This window comes from Humulus lupulus, chromosome 9 (assembly GCF_963169125.1).
Source record: "Humulus lupulus chromosome 9, drHumLupu1.1, whole genome shotgun sequence".
Taxonomy (NCBI): Eukaryota; Viridiplantae; Streptophyta; class Magnoliopsida; order Rosales; family Cannabaceae; genus Humulus; species Humulus lupulus.
This window is the reverse complement of record NC_084801.1, coordinates 175,554,962-175,573,194: the sequence shown is the minus strand read 5'-3', so window position 1 is coordinate 175,573,194 and position 18,233 is coordinate 175,554,962. Positions and strand designations below refer to the sequence as shown.

General features: G+C 30.4%; 2 protein-coding genes across 2 annotated transcripts; one reads left to right on the top strand and one right to left on the bottom strand.

Annotated features, from left to right (window-relative positions):
• Positions 1-9,161: 9,161 nt before the first annotated feature.
• Positions 9,162-14,015, top strand: LOC133801226 (laccase-7-like). Its single transcript, XM_062239398.1, has 6 exons — positions 9,162-9,398; positions 9,589-9,740; positions 11,274-11,530; positions 12,279-12,407; positions 12,509-13,462; positions 13,542-14,015. The coding sequence occupies exons 1-6, from the start codon at positions 9,300-9,302 to the stop codon at positions 13,673-13,675; spliced, it is 1,725 nt and encodes a 574-aa protein (XP_062095382.1). The 5' UTR covers positions 9,162-9,299; the 3' UTR covers positions 13,676-14,015.
• A 1,054-nt stretch (positions 14,016-15,069) lies between these two features.
• On the bottom strand, positions 15,070-16,508 carry LOC133800334 (uncharacterized). The gene is made up of 3 exons (XM_062238292.1): positions 16,445-16,508; positions 16,007-16,342; positions 15,070-15,218 (listed from the first exon to the last, which is right to left on the bottom strand). The coding sequence occupies exons 1-3, from the start codon at positions 16,506-16,508 to the stop codon at positions 15,070-15,072; spliced, it is 549 nt and encodes a 182-aa protein (XP_062094276.1).
• Positions 16,509-18,233: the final 1,725 nt, after the last annotated feature.

The following is an 18,233-nucleotide window of genomic DNA, read 5'->3' as shown; positions in this document are numbered from 1 at the left end:
ACAGGGCATTGGCAAATGAAGTCACTAAATTATCTTGGCTCAAATCTTTACTTCATGAGCATGCCTTTCCTCTTCGATCTTCGCCTGTGGTGTATTGTGACAATCTAAGTACTGTGCATTTAGCTTCCAATCCCGTCCTCCACGCTCGCACCAAACATGTTGAATTGATTATCATTTCGTTCGCGAAAAAGTTGCTCGTGGCATCCTGGTGGTGGTACATACTCCTTCTCACTCTTACCTGGCCGATTGTCTCACCAAACCTTTGGTGACATCTTTAGGCTTTGCGTACCAAACTCACGGTGCTTCCTCGCTCTGTGTGTTTGAGGGGGGATGTTAAACAATAATTAATACTTTATTAATTCCATCTGTTTTGGTTAATTGTATCTTTGTATTGGGTCCCTCTTTTAGTTTGACACGTTGCCCTTTTCTATTCTTTCCCCGCTTGTACTAGCTATATATACATCATATTGCACTAGCTACCTCCTTAAGGGAAATATACAGCAATTTACAGATTTCCTTCATATACTCTGAATATTCTTTCAAAGTTATATCATTGAAAAAATTACCCAAATTATGTCATGTTCATACCTATATTTATAGGGAAATTTGAGTTTTTATGCTTAATGAGGGGTTCTAAGTCAAAAAAAATGCTAGGCATTTAAATCATTTAAAAAAAATGTTAATTCTTTTGACAATACTCAAAATACCCTCTCATAATTTTTTCCATCCCTTCCCCTTCTCTCTTCCTTCTCTCTCCCTCAACCCATTCTTCTCAACTTCCCCTCTAGAAAAAAATTCATGGGTAAGGTAAAATATCATAGAAATCAATGTAACGGCAAGTATTCCTCACTTAGGACACTAAAATATTACATTTTGAACAGATTTGGACAAGATTTTTGGTTTTTATTGCGATTTTTTTTCATATATGAAACTTTGAAATCTATAGAAAATTGACGTGGTTCAAGATCTACATGTTTGAGATGTGTATATATACATTTGGGAAATGTAAATCTTGAAAAAAAATGACAAATACAAAACATACCTCATGTTCAAGATATGTTTTGGTATGTTTTCAAGTTCTAAACTTTGAAAATGTGTATGTGAACATCCAAAACGTGTAGATCTCAAAAACATACCCAAAATATAAAAAAAAATCATCCCAAACGAACACCCGAGTGAAAAATTATGTCTCTTACAAGAATTGCATCGAACCACCATCGAACAACCATTGAGCAGTATGTAGCCTCGAAGATGCTTCGAGCTTATAAAAAGAGGCTCGCAGCTCACGGTAGCAAGGGTTCAACACTTGTATAAACTTCTTGATGCATCTCTTGCTTTCAGATAAGATGCTTCGAGCTTAAGGGCTGTAAGCTCGAAGGTGATGGCTTTGTCAATAGTTACTTGGCAGGAACATAGGCGAAGTAAGATGACAAGCTCCTAATAGGCAAACATCTATGTGAATGTATTTATTATTATAAATTCACTATGTTTAAGGGATCTAATGTAATTTGTTATTCAATCCCGCATTTAATGGAATGTTACCGCCTACGTAGTAACTAACACATTTATTAGCATTATATTATTTGATTTACAGAATATCTTCCTGAAATATGTGGGAAGCAATTCTGAAACCTTCTCTATAAATAGAGATGGATAATTCCTTTGTAAGGGACTGGATTATTGAGATTTGGAGAGAAACCTTTGGGTAATTATTCTATGAAAGTTTTTAGAAAACTCAAAAGAACTAATAATATAGACTCGAGGACTAGGCAAATTTTAACTGTTGAACTACGTAAAAAAATATTGTTTTCATTCCTTTTTATTCACTTCCTCTGGTATATTTTTGTTCAATTGTTCTCCTTCTTAAGTTGACGAAAAATGACATCAACATATATATATATACATATATATATAAATTTATACAAAAATGTGTTTGGGGAATTTGATCCCTTTACCTTGAGCTTAATTAAGACCCAAAGCCCCCACCACCACCTAAAGGTTGTAGGCTGTGAATACATATTTTTGATACTTAATCCTTTATGTAAAGAAAATAACAAAATAAAGAAAGTTCTAATTGATATATGGAATTGTTTAAAACATATATTGCCTAATAATCGAATGTAAAATAAGAACTGATCAATTTTAGTGAATGATATCATACTGGCTACATAGTGAAATTAATTATAATATAAAGTTAAAGTATATATAACTAACGGAGGATTCTATGGTAGTGGCTTCAAAAATAGCTCTACCAGTAGCCCCACTAGTAGAGGCTTCAAAAACAGCCCCACCAGTGGCCCCACTGGTGCGCTTAAAAAACAACCCTACCAGTGGCCTCACTGGTGAACCCCACCAGTGGCCCCACTAGTAGGGGCTTCAAAAACAGCCCCACCAGTGCCCCACTGGTAGGGGCTTCAAAAACAGCCCTACCAGTGGCCTCACTGGTGAACCCCACCAATGGCCCCACCACTGAATCCCACCAGTGGAGGTCTTTTGTATTTCTGACTCGTGAATAATTTTCGGCGCGATATTTTTTATGATCATGTATATTATAGTTATTTAGAGCATTCTGTAAATTTTCAGAAAATTCCAAATAATTTACAGTGCCAAAAATTAGGTTCAAATATGATATTTTCCACTCGCATAAAAAAATTAGACACGCGTGAAACTAGTTTTCGGCACTGTAAATTATTCAGAATTGTTTGAAAAATTGTAAGATGCTCTAAATAATTACAATATACACGGTCATAAAAAAAAATTGCACCGAAAACTATTCATGGATTAAGAACACAAAAGAGCCTCACCGATAAGGGTCTACTGTATATAAATTTGCATGTAGTTTGCTCTTTTATTGGTGTCATTTTATTTTAGAGTAAATTATAATACTATTAAAATAATTTAGGAAATACATTAAATTGACGATGTTGTATATTACTCTATAATATTCATATAGGAAGAATGTCATGTTTTTTTGTTTATAAAATTAGTGTTATTTTGAGAAACTTAATTAATATGGGGTTTCAAGGGTTGAGCCCGTTATTTGTAAGGTTTTTCTTTATAATTATACAATTAGTTAAGAATTTTTATTATTTTAATTACTATTAATTAGTAGCTACCAAACCAAAACCATCCTGAGCGTCTCAAGTCAATTAGATTAGATATAGTAGAAAATAGAAATTAATTAGATAAACAAAGATAGAGAGCTTCGATACTCATTCTCACCCGTCCACAATCGTGATTATTCTATTATATTTTTTAAATGTATAATTAACGTTTTTAATTTTGAATTTGTTTTGAAAAAATCTTCAACTTTGAAATAAGTCTAATTTTTAAAGGAGAGTTGAATCCAACTTATATACTCAAAAATCAGGCAAAAATATATATCATTGAAAAAATTACCCAAATTATGTCATGTTCATACCTATATTTATATGATAATCCAAGCAATATATTAGCTGTAAATTCAAATTATTTTTGAGCCAAAATTAATGGCAATAAAAGCCCTCATTTCAATCAAAGACTGACAATAAATACTGATTCTAGTTCTTTGTGTACTATAGAGTAAATCTCAATTTTCAATAATCAAAATTTTCTGTGACTTCAAATTTTTTTTCTTTCTCACTACTACAAAAATATGATTTTAAGTTTTAGGACACTCACCTAAATACGAGCTCTAAAAATATTTCATGTACTTTTTAGGACACTTATTGAGAGTCCTTAAAGAATTTTTTTTAGGGCTCGAACTGATGCGTGCCCTAAAAGTCTGAATTTATTTTTTTAAACAAAAGTTCGTAGACTTTTTAGGACACTCATTGAGAGTCTTTAAAAAATATACTTTAGGACTCACGGTGCGAGCTCTAATTATTGATGTGAGCCCTAAAAGACTATGAGGAAATTTGAGTCGGTGAAGACTTTTAAGGACATACTTTGAGTGCCCTAAAAAAATTATAAATAAATAAATTAACAAATTAAAGTTTTACTAATAACTAAATTAAAAAAAAAACCTATCTCCCACTCAGCCCCCTCATCTTTCTCTCTCCTCTCTCTCGGATTCTCTCCCACACCCGAAGTCTCCTTCCCTCTCTCCCGCCTGATACTTTGCAGAGCCTGACCGTTGCCACCAGCAACACGCGCCAGCCAGGGAGCTTCGAAGGCCACCGAAGCTTCGACCCCTGCGAGCCCGAACCCTCATGCGCCACCTAAGACGGACAACATTGCCTGGGGTTTTGGGTTTTCCCAAAGTTTTCGACGAGATTCCGACCACCTTGGGTCGTTGTGAGTCGAGCCACCGCCACCATCGTACTCAACACTTTCATGCGAGCAAAACCCAACCAAGGATCGGGTTAGAAGTCGCTGGATTACATTTTTGGTGTTCGTCGGAATCTATGGAGTCCGAAACTTTTTGCCTCCAATTCGGCCACCACGTTCCGTTCCACGAAGAACCACCACCACCACGAAGTTCCCCGGGCTTTAGCCTTCGAAGGCCAATCACTGTTTTCTCAAACCACCGTCGTAGGGTGGTGGCGTCGTCGCTGTCGCCAGAGCTCCGACAGGAGCTTTGGCTACCAATTCATTTTTTAAAAATTCAAAATAAAACTTTTTAAGAATCGCAATGCAAGCCATAAAAACATTCATTTAGGGCTCGCAACGTAAGTTCTAAAAAACCTCATTTTTTAAGGTTCTCAAATAAAGGACTCGCGCTCCGCGAGTCCTAAAAACTTTTTTAGGGTTCACTTTGCCTTTTTTGTAGTAGTGTACTCTGCTGACTTAAATTAATTCAATAAATAATTTATTTCACATATTTATTTAAATTTATACTTCCACACATGATATGTCAAATTTTAAATGGTCGAATAAGAAGACAAACAAGTTGGTATAAAAAAATTCAAATAAATTAACATGTTTTTTTTTCCTTTCCAAAAAAAAACCCCCCGAATTGCATAGTTAATCACTGTTTGCTCAATAATTTGTTTTTTCTATTTTAAAACAAAGGAAAACACATCGAAGAAAATAATATAGAAGCTAACATATATGCAAAGATTTTTTTTAAGAAAAAAAAATCAACACACACAACCTCAATAATTTTTAAACTTTTTTTTTTTATCTATAATTTATATTTCTAATAAATTATTGACAATTTTATGGACTATATGCTACTAAACTACTTCATTATGAATTATTTTAGTACCAGCTTAGATCACTCTCATTTAATATATACTAAAATAAAATCTTATATTTGACAAATTAATACAAAAACATATATCCTTGAACATCATTTTAATCAAATTTAATTTCAAATATTACTAAAATATTCATAATTACCTACATAAAATATCTAATATATTAAAAAATATAATATTTCATTATTAATTTTCTATAAAAAATTAAAATCCAAATATAAGAATTAAAATAATTTTAATTAATTAAAAAGCTTAAATTAAAAAAATATATTATTATTTCATTAATTGAAAATATAAGAAAATAAAATCATAATGTCTTAAAATTATGTTTTGATTAGTTAAAATTGTTTACATATTTTTATTTTAAACTTAAATTTTAATTTTTAGAAAATTGTAATTAAAATTTGGTTTGTTTTAATATATAAAATATGAATGTAATTAAAATAGGATTATTTATTAACACTGAAAAATAAAGGTGATTAAAATTATGTTTATGGTTATATTTTTGTACTGATATAGTATTTTAACATTTATCAAATGAGAATAAATATGTTGGTGTTGAAACGAAAAAAAAAATAAATAAAGTTGTAGAATCTCTGATTTTATAGATTAAATTTGTTTGCATACAATGATCATGTATATATATCTCAACTGGCCGATAACCCTATAATTAATGTTAATATCACCTAGATCCCAAGTAATTAATATCAATTCAAGATTAGTTAATAATGCTTCAACAACAACGATGTCAATTTCACTAGATATAATAATATAGTTTCTAATTTCTTGATTAATAATTCCAAATATTCCATTTAAGGCACGTTGAAATTATAACTTGTGTTATTTTCACTTTGTTTGTCTTTATATAAATATATTGATGTAGTGTACCTATTCTGGACTTTTGTTAATTAAATGAATTTAACTAGAAATTAATTAATCTCATCAATAATAATATATAATCACCATCATCATGCATGTGTGTGGCAAGTGTATATATATATATGTATGATAATGATGCATATCAGATTCCTCTTACCAATTCTAAAAGTTTACTGATTCGTCTGTGATGATATATAGTGTGTTGATGGATCCATACATCTCTTGTTACAATATCGTTGTTGCTTAATTATATCTATATACTTGTATATATCTATATATATATTGAATATACATCAAGCCCTTTGACCTTTTTTTTATCACTTTTTTTTTTCTGTGAAAACTCTTGCACCAGTTGTAGATTTGATTTTCTTAATAAATATATATATTTATATATGGATAAGATTATAGTCTATTTTGGACTGCATTATATATTTATAATACACAATAGTATTTATATGTAAGATATTCATAAATAATGTAAAATTATATGATATACTTATATAACTGTAGTTGTATAAGTTATACATAAATCAAATTAATGTGTGTACATATAGTTATAATTAATTACATTATTTTACACAAATTTATATGTATGCGTGTATATATACGTACAAAATTAAACTATAGTCTAGAAAAAAGTTCATCTAAAGTCATAAATATATATATATATATATTTATACAGTTTTATATCTATATTTCTACGCGTTCAACTGAACATAGTCATATGTTACAACTAAATATAGTGCATGTTTGTCAAGCAAACTTATCTCAAGCTTACTCATACCCTATAGCTAGCTAGGGATAAATTATAATTATATATATACATATATATATATATATATATATATATAAAAGTATACCAACATTTTCATGCATTACCAAGGGAAAATAATTAGAAAGTAATAAAGTATATGGCAACAATTTCGTATGTATATATTATTATGATATTTCAACTTGTTGTGTGTTTATTAATTAAGAAAAAATCTACCCATTAATATTGACAAATCATTCTTAATATTAATAAGAAGAAAAAAACATTTTCTAAGTCAATTTTGATTTCAGTGGTTTTACTAAATATACGGGACAAGAAAATCTTTTCTTTATATATTAATTATTGAACCGGTAAAATGGCTATTGCTGTATATATAGGTTTTTTAGATCTCACACCTTATAGTATAAATATATATATATATATATATAAATACGTACTAGATTATGGTGTGGCATGACATGGTGAAATTGAAATATATATGAATATTGTGACCACTAATTAATCAAATATATTGAGGAAAAAAAAAAACATATATATTCACTGATTCACATAAATTTGATTTTACTAATATACTTTTCATAGTTATCTTCGGTGCCAAGGCACGATCATGATATATTTATATTTATCCATTTCAATTGATTGGTGGCTAAAAGATCAGAAAAATATTTTGGTCAACGGCTACCAAACATACTAACGACCAGGAGTACAACACTAAAACGTTTCTCTATATCTAATAATAATAGTATATGGTATTTTCCTTTTAGAAGTTTCATATTGGAGTTTTGTCTAAGAAACTTTAGACAAGCATAAGTCTTATTTGGACAGGCCTGTTTTTTTTTTTTGTTCTACTTAATTAATCTCTTCTTTTATTTTATTTATTTGTTCTTTTTTTGATGATCATACTTTAATCTCTTAATATTTTCTTGCAAGCATGGTTTTAATTTGTCAAACTAATTGGGATGTTCTTGTATTTTCTTATGCTTCTATTATATAGTGCCATTTTAATAATGAAAAAAAATTATTACACAAAACTTAAATGTATATAGTACTATACATTTTGATGGGTATTTATTAGAAGCAAAATATTCATTTGTCAATATCTCTCTCGTGCAGAATGAATATAATAGTTATTAAATTATATAATATATATATTAATTAATTATATAATATATTGCCGTATAATTATTGATTAGCAAATTAAGTTTAATTTCGTTATAAAGTAAAAGGAAAAAAAAACAAAATCAAGAGAGACTAGTCAAAATAATAAGAAGACGTTACGTACCATAAATATATAATTTTCGGCCAATCATTTTTCAATTATGCTAAATTGCACGTAAAAATTAAATAATAACATTTTGAAGAACTTGTTCATAGCTAGCTAGGGGAAAGACCAATTCCATTTTAATTAAGGTCAAATCAATAATTATCTTATATAAAGAATTCAGTGCTTTGCAGGAAAAAAATAATAAGAATCAGAAAATTAAATCGACGAGTGTCCACTCTTAATTATATACGTCTACTTAATTTATTTGGCAATTAATCAGATATTGGATAATATAAAATTTCTCCATATATTCAACATACGGATAAAGTAGTGGAAATACTTGGATTTATATAAATATGTACAATTAACTAATATTTAAGTGGTATATAATAGCTGATTATTCTCTATAGAACAGAATTTAATTACGAGGTTATTACACATAATTAGTTAGAGAGTTTATACCATTTATATATAAATTTATATCTAACGATTTATACAATAACAAACAAACAAACAAAAATCATAAAAACCCAAGTAATTAAGACAATTCAACTTGGCGTACGTGGGAGCAATTTTTTTTTTATTTTTTTTTGAGAAATTATATGGTATAATAATAATAATAAATAAATAAATAAAAATTGTAACTTTTTGATCGGTTGAACAAATTTACCAATTATATATGTTTTTGACCAAGAAATAATATGATCCTATTTTTTTAATGCAAATTCAGATGGCCAACTTAATTATATATGCTGTAAGTAGCTGGATAACGAAGTTTCTGCTAACTCTCAAATAATAAAATTCAAAATATAAAAGATATATAAATCCCCACTTCAATACCACAAGCAGCTTATAATAATTAAATAAAACCATTCATGAAGTGACTTTAATAGCTATGTGATCACGCAATCTTTTAATTAACAATATTATTATTGTGCATCTTCTTTTTGTTTTTAAAATATATTTACCAAAGGTTTAAGTTGCATTGAGATACATATATACATTCTTATTACAAATATATATGTATATATATAAGAAGCTAGCCGGCCCTCAAAATCTCACATCATCTTCTTCATTTTACTAAGTAGTACAAAAACACATAATACATGCATAAATCTTAAACACACACACATATATATATATAGTATCTATATATAGCGGTATATATAGTATAGAGATATATATAGTACTTTGCATATAATCAATGGCGAAATCAATCTGTGGGTTTCTGGTAGCTTGGTCTTTAGCTACTCTTTTGGCTTCTTCAATGGCCTCGGCTGCAATAGTGCAACATTCTCTATATGTACGTAATCATATTCATAGTTTTCTTTTGAACTTTCTCTGTGCTATATATAGTACTTGTTAGTAAAAAATCTTTTTCACTTATTATTGTTTTCGTACTCTCATGTTATATATGTATATATGTATATGTTTTCGTTATATATATTGATATATGTGTGTGTGTGTATATATATATGTGTATATGTTTTCAGATAAAAAACTTGACGGTGAGCCATCTTTGCCGGGAGCAAGTAGTGATTGCAGCAAATGGAAGCTTGCCGGGACCAACAATAAGAGTCCATGAAGGTGACACCCTTGTCATCCGAGTCCTCAACCAGTCACCCCACAACATAAGTATTCATTGGTAATTAATTCATTATTATTATTTTTTATATTATTGATGCAATTTGTGTTTACTATATATATCTACTCTAAAATAATATAAATATACAGTTTCCTGGCCCTGACTATAGATGAGTTATGTTGACTGCGGCTTCTAATTAATTTTTTGAAATTTTTTTTTATAGATATATCATAATATATAAATGAAAATGTTACATTTTATACTTAATTTTTTTTAAATGTCGATAAATATATCTAATGTTTTTAAAATATTATATTTATATATTTATTTTTTAAAATTATTTTGAGAAATAATAAAAAAGAAAGGAAAAATATAAAATTTTAGTTATTTTCAAAATTTTAATTTATTTTAAAATTTAAAATTTTATATTATTGATGCAATTTGTGTTTACAATATATCTACTCTAAAATAATAATAATAATAATAATAATAATAATAATAATAATAATAATAATAGATGAGTTATGTAGTCTGCGGCTTCCACAATTAATTTTTGGAAAAAAAAATTGTGGCCTTGGTGCCCTGCAATTCTTTTTTTTTTTTTTTAAATTATTAATTTTCTTAAAAAAATTAGATTTTGGCCCACACAAATTTATTTTTTATGTTTTGGCTACTGACTTGGAGTTCTGCCTCCGTCCCTAATGATCTTTTTTAGTTATAAAATTTTCACTTTTAGTCATAAAATAATGTGTTGTTATATATTAAGAATTTTTTTTGTAGATACACAAAAAATTAACATATTTTAAATATAAATTTGGTTTGTAATTTTATTGTCAATTGGCACTAAACATCATAGGACCAGCTGTGAGAGAGTTTAAAAAAAGGTTAAAAAATAGATGGTTTGTATTCATATATATTTGTATTTTTTAATAATATATAATAAAAAATTTAGTTGTTTCTTCTTAAAAAAACAAATATTAATTTATTCCTTTTTTTTTACATTAATCAAATAATATAATAATGACAATATAATTTATTTCCCCGTGTGACGTGATCAACAAGCCGATTTTGTCATTTACTATAGAGTTATTCGAAACTAGTAAAATGCTGCTAATTAAAATAATAATATTGAATAAGGTAGCTGACTGTATTTTTCTCAATTGCACATATATAAAACATCTTATGTTATATTAGTCAATTACTCGTGGTTTTCTTGTATAAACAATATAACTTCATTGAATCAAACAACTTCTTTTTCTAAAGCTTATTTGAATATATTTTCATCTATATTATTTTATTAATCTTCGTAATTAATCTAGTCTCATAATAATTAATTTAAGAGTTATGATGTCATCATCAATACATTAATCAAGTTAATAATACTAATTTTGATAAAATAATTGAACAAAAATTAGGTAAATGATTGAGATTGTATTACATATTATTTAAGTACATACTTCCCCCAATAATTAATGTCATAAATTATTTTAAAATAGTACACTACTATGCTACGATGTGGATCATTAATTATTATTATTATATATTTTTTGAATGATGAATATTAATTTGATTTGAAATTTGAATATATGAAAGGCATGGAGTTTTCCAACTTCTGAGTGGGTGGGCCGATGGGCCAGAATATGTGACCCAATGTCCAATAGGAACTGGTCATAGCTATACATACAAATTCAACATCACTGGTCAAGAAGGCACTCTTTGGTGGCATGCACACTCCTCTTGGCTTAGGGCAACTGTCTATGGAGCTCTCATCATTTATCCTAAACCTACCCCATTAAGGCCACTTCCTTACCCATTTCCTACTCCCTACAAGGATGTTCCTATAATTTTGGGTAAGATACATAAAAATATATATTTGGATACAATACTAGAAATAAAATACCAAAAACTCTAAAATTAGAAACAAAAAAAATATTTTGCAATTCTTATTTGTTTATGATATATAAAGATGGGGATTAGATGACATAATTACATAACTTTATATTTTGTTATGCTTACTAGATTAATATATATATATATATATATTTTCATTACAGGTACTCTAAATATGACATTCCAAATATCATTTTGTCACATAACACACTATTTTAAGTTTAAACTATCAATCTAAACTGTACTAAAAAAAATCCTAGGGTGTGCATCAACTATGGGGGCAATATATTTGTGTAACTCTATTTAAAGAATTGTTTCTATTAAGTGCTTAATGTCCACTTAATAATTTATAGATTATTTTTTAACTGATTCGTGACATGTTTTTATATAATTTATTAGCAATCTAAGCTACTATATTTATACTTTACAAGTAACCATAAAACATTATGATGCGGTTTGAAACATATTATAAATCTTAAAGTTTTAAACATATGTAAAGAGGGGCCTTTAAACTCTTAATATAATACAAATCATAGGCCCACTTGATGAATTGGGCTTTATGATGGGTATTTAATACAAATTCTAGGCCCACTTAAAGAATTGGGCTTTCTCTTTTTTCTTTTTGAAAGAGGGAGATTTGGGCTTGGTATGTAGATCAAATTGTTGAAGAAAAGTAGTCATGTTTGATGATGCAACCATGAATTTCAGGGGAATGGTGGAATGGTAATGTGGTAGACATTGAGAACGAGGCTCTTGCTAGTGGTGGAGCTCCTAACATATCTGATGCTTTCACCATCAATGGAAAACCGGGTGATTTTTACCCTTGCTCTAAAAAAGGTAACTCAAAAATATTATTCACACGCATCAAGTTTCACCACTACTCTCTTATGCACCATCTAAGAACTAACCAAACTTTTTTTTTTCTTCATTACTATCAGATACGTACAAGCTCAAGGTGGTCAAAGGAAAAACTTACATGCTACGCGTAATCAATGCTGCACTCAATAATCAACTATTTTTCAAGATAGCCAATCACAAGATGACAGTTGTCGCCGTCGACGCATCTTACACGAACCCATATGTCACTGATGTCATCGTAAGTGGTCCAGGTCAGACCACCGACATCCTATTCACTGCCAATCAAGCCGTGGGATCTTATTACATGACGGCTCATCCTTATATAACTGTTGCTGGTGCACCCTTTGACAACACCACAACTAGGGGCATTATTGTCTACGAGGGCTCCACGTCATCAACCCCAATCAAGTCGGTCTTACCAGCCTTCAACGATACTCCCACGGCCCACAAATTCTTTAGCAACTTAACTGGGTTGGCTGGTGGGCCCCAGTGGGTCCCAGTCCCACCCCACGTGGACAAACACATGTTTATAACCATGGGACTAAACCTCGACTTTTGCAAATCAGGGAATGCCACGTGTCCGGGTCCGTTTGGGCAGAGTTTCTCTGCGAGCATGAACAACCAATCGTTTGTGCTACCGAAAACACTATCCATTTTGCAGGCATATTTTTCGGGGGCGAGTGGCATCTACACCACTGATTTCCCAAGACGTCCTCCAGTAAAGTTTGACTACACAAACACAAGCTTGAGTTTCAACCAATCGCTGTTGTTCGCAGTAAAAGGGACGAAAGTGACGAAGTTAAAGTACAATGAAGTGGTGGAGATTGTGTTCCAAAACACAGCCCTCATTGGAGTCGAAAACCACCCAATTCATCTCCATGGCTTCAACTTCCACATCTTGGCCCAAGGCTTTGGTAATTTCAAGAGCTCTCGTGATCGTAAGAAATTCAACCTTGTCAATCCTCAAATTCGTAACACTATTGGTGTCCCAGTTGGCGGTTGGGCTGTCATTAGATTCCAAGCCAATAATCCAGGTAATTAAGTTAATTAGGGATATTTTACATAATAATTAATAGAAGATGTGACAATAATTAATCAAATTGTTGTGCGTAGGTATATGGTTGATGCACTGCCATCTCGATGTGCACTTGCCATGGGGGCTAGCTACGGCATTTGAGGTTGAGGACGGGCACACTCCCTCCTCTAAACTCCCACCACCGCCCAAGGATCTACCAAAATGTTTTTGACAAAAACCCTACACTTAAAACCCCATTTATATACACTTAGATTATAATTATATAAATGTATGTGTTAATTTCTTTGAAGCCAAATCAAGTCATCATTGGTTTCTGATATACCTATTCTCTTATCACTACCCGTTTGGTGTTTTATTTTTTGATTCGTTTGATTTGGAAAATAAATGTAATGGATACATATGATGTTTGAGGGTTTGGTTTTGTCACTTTTCCAATTGTATAATATTGATGAAAATGGACAATTTGTTTGTTGTATTTCATGGTCAGTATTATTCTTTCAAAGAATAACATTTGTAACTGTTTGGAAATAATAGAAGAAATTTAAAAAAAAAAAAAAGTTGGATGCAATTGAAGTTAGCTAGACTTTATCAAATATAAGTGTTGTCGCATTGTTTTTACACAAAGATGTGGACATTTTGTGTTTAAAAAAAGTTGGAATATTTTCCCTTTACATAAATAAAAATTTGGTTACGTCCAATATAATGAGTCATTTTCTTCCTATAAAATCAAATATAAATTATTAAATCAACTAAATTGATAATTGATATACCTAGATATATCATAATAAAAAAAATTAAAAATCATTTTTTATAATCTCAGACACTTTTTATTTTAAAAGTACAGTTTTTAATATTTTCAAATTTAAAAATATTATTGAATATATCTCGAGCATATTCAATTTATATTAAAATTTATAAATTTAAAAAAAACCATAAAAAACAAATTTTTATACAAAATTAAATCGTACTTAAAGTAATTGTTTTTGTAAAACAAAGGTATACAAATTTAATAAATGGTCTATTTAAAATTTAATTAACTATATTTACCCATATAATATTTTTCAGTAGGTAGGTATTTTTCAACAACAAACGAAAAAAAAAGGGTCTAACTTCCACAAGGTAGATAAATTTGATTAAAACTCCTATCAAACAAAATGATAATTTGCGGCCCATACTAACCCTACTAGTAGGCCCATTACAAATGATGGCCTTGCAAAAATTTAGGCCCAACCTAATACTACCTAAATTCACGAGTGATTAAAGAAATAGTGTTACTATTTAACACCGGTGCCCAATACCACATTAGGTGTCGTCTCATGATAAGTTAGCGATACTCCATAATTCTTATTAAATTCAAATAAGTGAGATCCGATATTGAATTGCACCAATAACGGTATATCACCTGCTTGTGGTGTTGGGCCCTATGGTGCCCCTTAGCAATTATCTTCCCAGAACGCTAAGTTTTAGTACCTTTATCAATTGAAATTATATTGAGCAAATACAACAACATATATGCTAATAATTTCTCTGACTCTCAATGTCACACAAAATTAGAAAAAGTTGTGAATTTATATATTATTATATCATAATAAATGGTTTAATTAATTAATTAATGGGTGTAGGTGCTGTAGGTGAAGCTACGGGTCCTGGCTCGTGTGCAACTGGGCCAGGGGCTGCACCTGAGCTCAAGAGCTCCTCCATGGCTCTGTGAGGGTTGTAGAGTTGCCTCACACACAGGTCAGGCAAATACACTCCTGCAATAAATATATATATATATATATTTATAGGTTAATTTCTTAATTAAATTTGAAAAATACTAAATAATTCATGTCATACATTACAAGAAAATTATGAAAGATATTATATATTGGAGAATTTTGTTATAGGGACTTCACTTTAAGTCCTATTAGTGGAGCTCTCAGTGTTCTCAATCCGTAAACAGTTTTCGGGGTGATTTTTTTATAACCGTGTATGTAACTATTTAGAGCATCCTGCAAATTTTCAGAAAATTCCAAATAGTTTACAGTACCGAAAACTAAGTTCAAACATGTTGTTGCACGCGTGACTAATTTTTTTTATGCGCGTGGAAAACAAAATATTTGAATCTAGTTTTTGGTACTGTAAACTATTCGGAATTTTCTGAAAATTTGTAGGATGTTCTAAATAGCTACAATATACACGGTCATAAAAAAAATCGCGCTGAAAACTGCTCATCAAGAACACTGAGAGACCCACTAGTAGAACTTAAAGTGAAATTCCTATAAAAAAAATTGTCATTTATATATATATATATAAAAGAATTGTCTAGAATAGAATATGTTATTTGCATAATTTAAGGAATTCGATATGCTGGGACCAATATTGATCATCTTAAATTGTGTTCAATAGAATCGTAAATGTTTTAATATGATATGTCATAGGTATTTATTAGTTTCTTTTACTTATTGTTAGAGACACAAGTTTCCTCTTTATGAAAGATTATATTTAGAAAATCCTTATTATATATATAAATATGAAACATAATGTTAGACAAATGAATTACCTTCTGCAGCAGATAAATTGAAGTAAAGGTCAACAATGTTGGGGCAATTTTGGTAGCAATCTTGAGCACAAAGCTTGACGGTAAATTGAGGCTCCAAAAGGGAATCAGATGAAATCCCAACTGATTTTCTGTCTAGCCCACAAGCCTTAACACATTTATCGGTCTCAATGTATTCCACCATGTTCTTCACCACCACCTCTGATGTCTTGCACTCGTACTCAACCCCTCCACCTTTCACGACGTTCGTCGTTGATGTCTCTAATAGACACCTCTTCCCCGATGAGGCTATCGCGAATGCACAAATATCCAATGGCAATTCCTCACACACAATCTCACCTAATTTAATCCAAAATTAAGACAAACAAAATTAGATATTTATACCATGCATAAGGTTAGAACATTGAAAAGAAAAATATGGGGGCATCATGATGTGTTTACCTAGGGCTGCATGGAAGAATAGGGAGGACATAAAGAGAGACAAAGGGAGTTTTGAGAAAATCATACTGATTATTAAAAAAATGTTAATATTAGAAAAAGAAATCAATGAAATATTAATTAGAGGAAAGGATTTTGTTGCATATGTTAGATGAAACCAAAAAGAGGGCTAAAAAAATGGTTTATATGGAAAAGAGACATAGTCAATTACGTGGTGGAAATTGAAGGAGGCTTAATTAAGAATAGCCTCTAATAATAATACTAACAATTTTAGCAATAAATGAAAAAGGGTGACACTTGACACTTTGTGATATGAAAAAGTGCTATCGTTGGTAACTTTAGATATATAAATTATTATGATCTCCTAATTAACAATTCAACTCCTATACATGCTTAATAAGTCAATGAAGGATCTGGTCTCTTTCAAAATGGGAAGTAAAAATAGAGTAGACGTGCATATATACAGATATTATTATAGTATGAGTATACTAATTTCAAAATTTGTAAAATAAAAATAAATTAGTTGTAGTTTTTATTACAAAAAGTTCAAAAACATCAAACTTATTTAGTTATGATATTTGTTGACTACAGGTTTGGCCAACGACGTGTAGACGTCAAAACTACAATAAACATTCAAGAGAAAAAATGGCACTGATGATTTTTATAGTGGTTCAGTTCCAATGTGTTGGTAATAGCCTAGTCCACTTAGAGTTATGATTATATATCTATACTCAAGATCAGATGAACCAGAGTCAACTGAGTTTCTTCAGTGCAAATGAAAAGAATACAATACTTCTCTCAAAATACAAATACTCTCTTAGGAAAATCAGAATCTGAATCCCTAAATGATGCCATGAGCTCTGTATTTATAGGCCCAGGATCGTACAACAAAAATCCCTCATAATCGGGATCTTTCTATTACTCTCACAATATTTAATTAATAATAACATCTAAAAAATACAACAATATGCGATTCTTTGGGATAATATGAGAGATTCCCGCGCAGGTATGACCGATTCTAGCTGAAGCCGTTACTGGGATTTCTTGCGTAACAATGATCTATTTAGTTGGTCCACTTCACACTTAGAAGGAAAACTGGTCGGCCAAGCACTCCTTCGGTCGGTGAAGCACCTCACCGGTCGGCCAAGCACCTTACTGGTAGCTGATCAGTGAAGTATCTCTTGCCACTTGTCACCTTTATTGCCACGTCACCATTTTTAAATTTTGGGGATAACATTTGCCCCCCCCCCCCCCCCCAAGTTTATTATATGATATACTCACATAATAAACTTTTTTCTCTACCGCTGACGTCATAAAAAAAACTAACTTTACACACTCTCCCACCTCTACAACAAACCACGATGTCGTAGCAGACCACAATCACTGTAATTAACTGCTCCCAATCGTGGGGGAGAAAATATACCCAAGGGAATTCCAAGAGTCTAAGGATAAGTGACAATCTCTACTTTTCCCTTTAAATAGACCCACAAGTGCTCAATATTCACAAGCTAAAAGAGAACCAAAAAGGTCACAAACCTCTCCATTCCCTCTTGGCCGTGACCCTCCAAGAACTCCAAGAAGACTTCAATTTTCTTCAAGCAAAAACAAGCATTCCTCAAGAAATCAACACCTACTCAACACCTTTGGGTAAGTTTTTCTTCCTTATCTCCATTTGTAGTTTTTTTTTTTTTTAAACTTGAAAAATCCCTTGTATGCCGAAATCCCCTTTAGGTAATACCCTTAAATTTATGTTCGAATCCTTGTTAAATAATGTGTATTGTGGCTGTTTTGA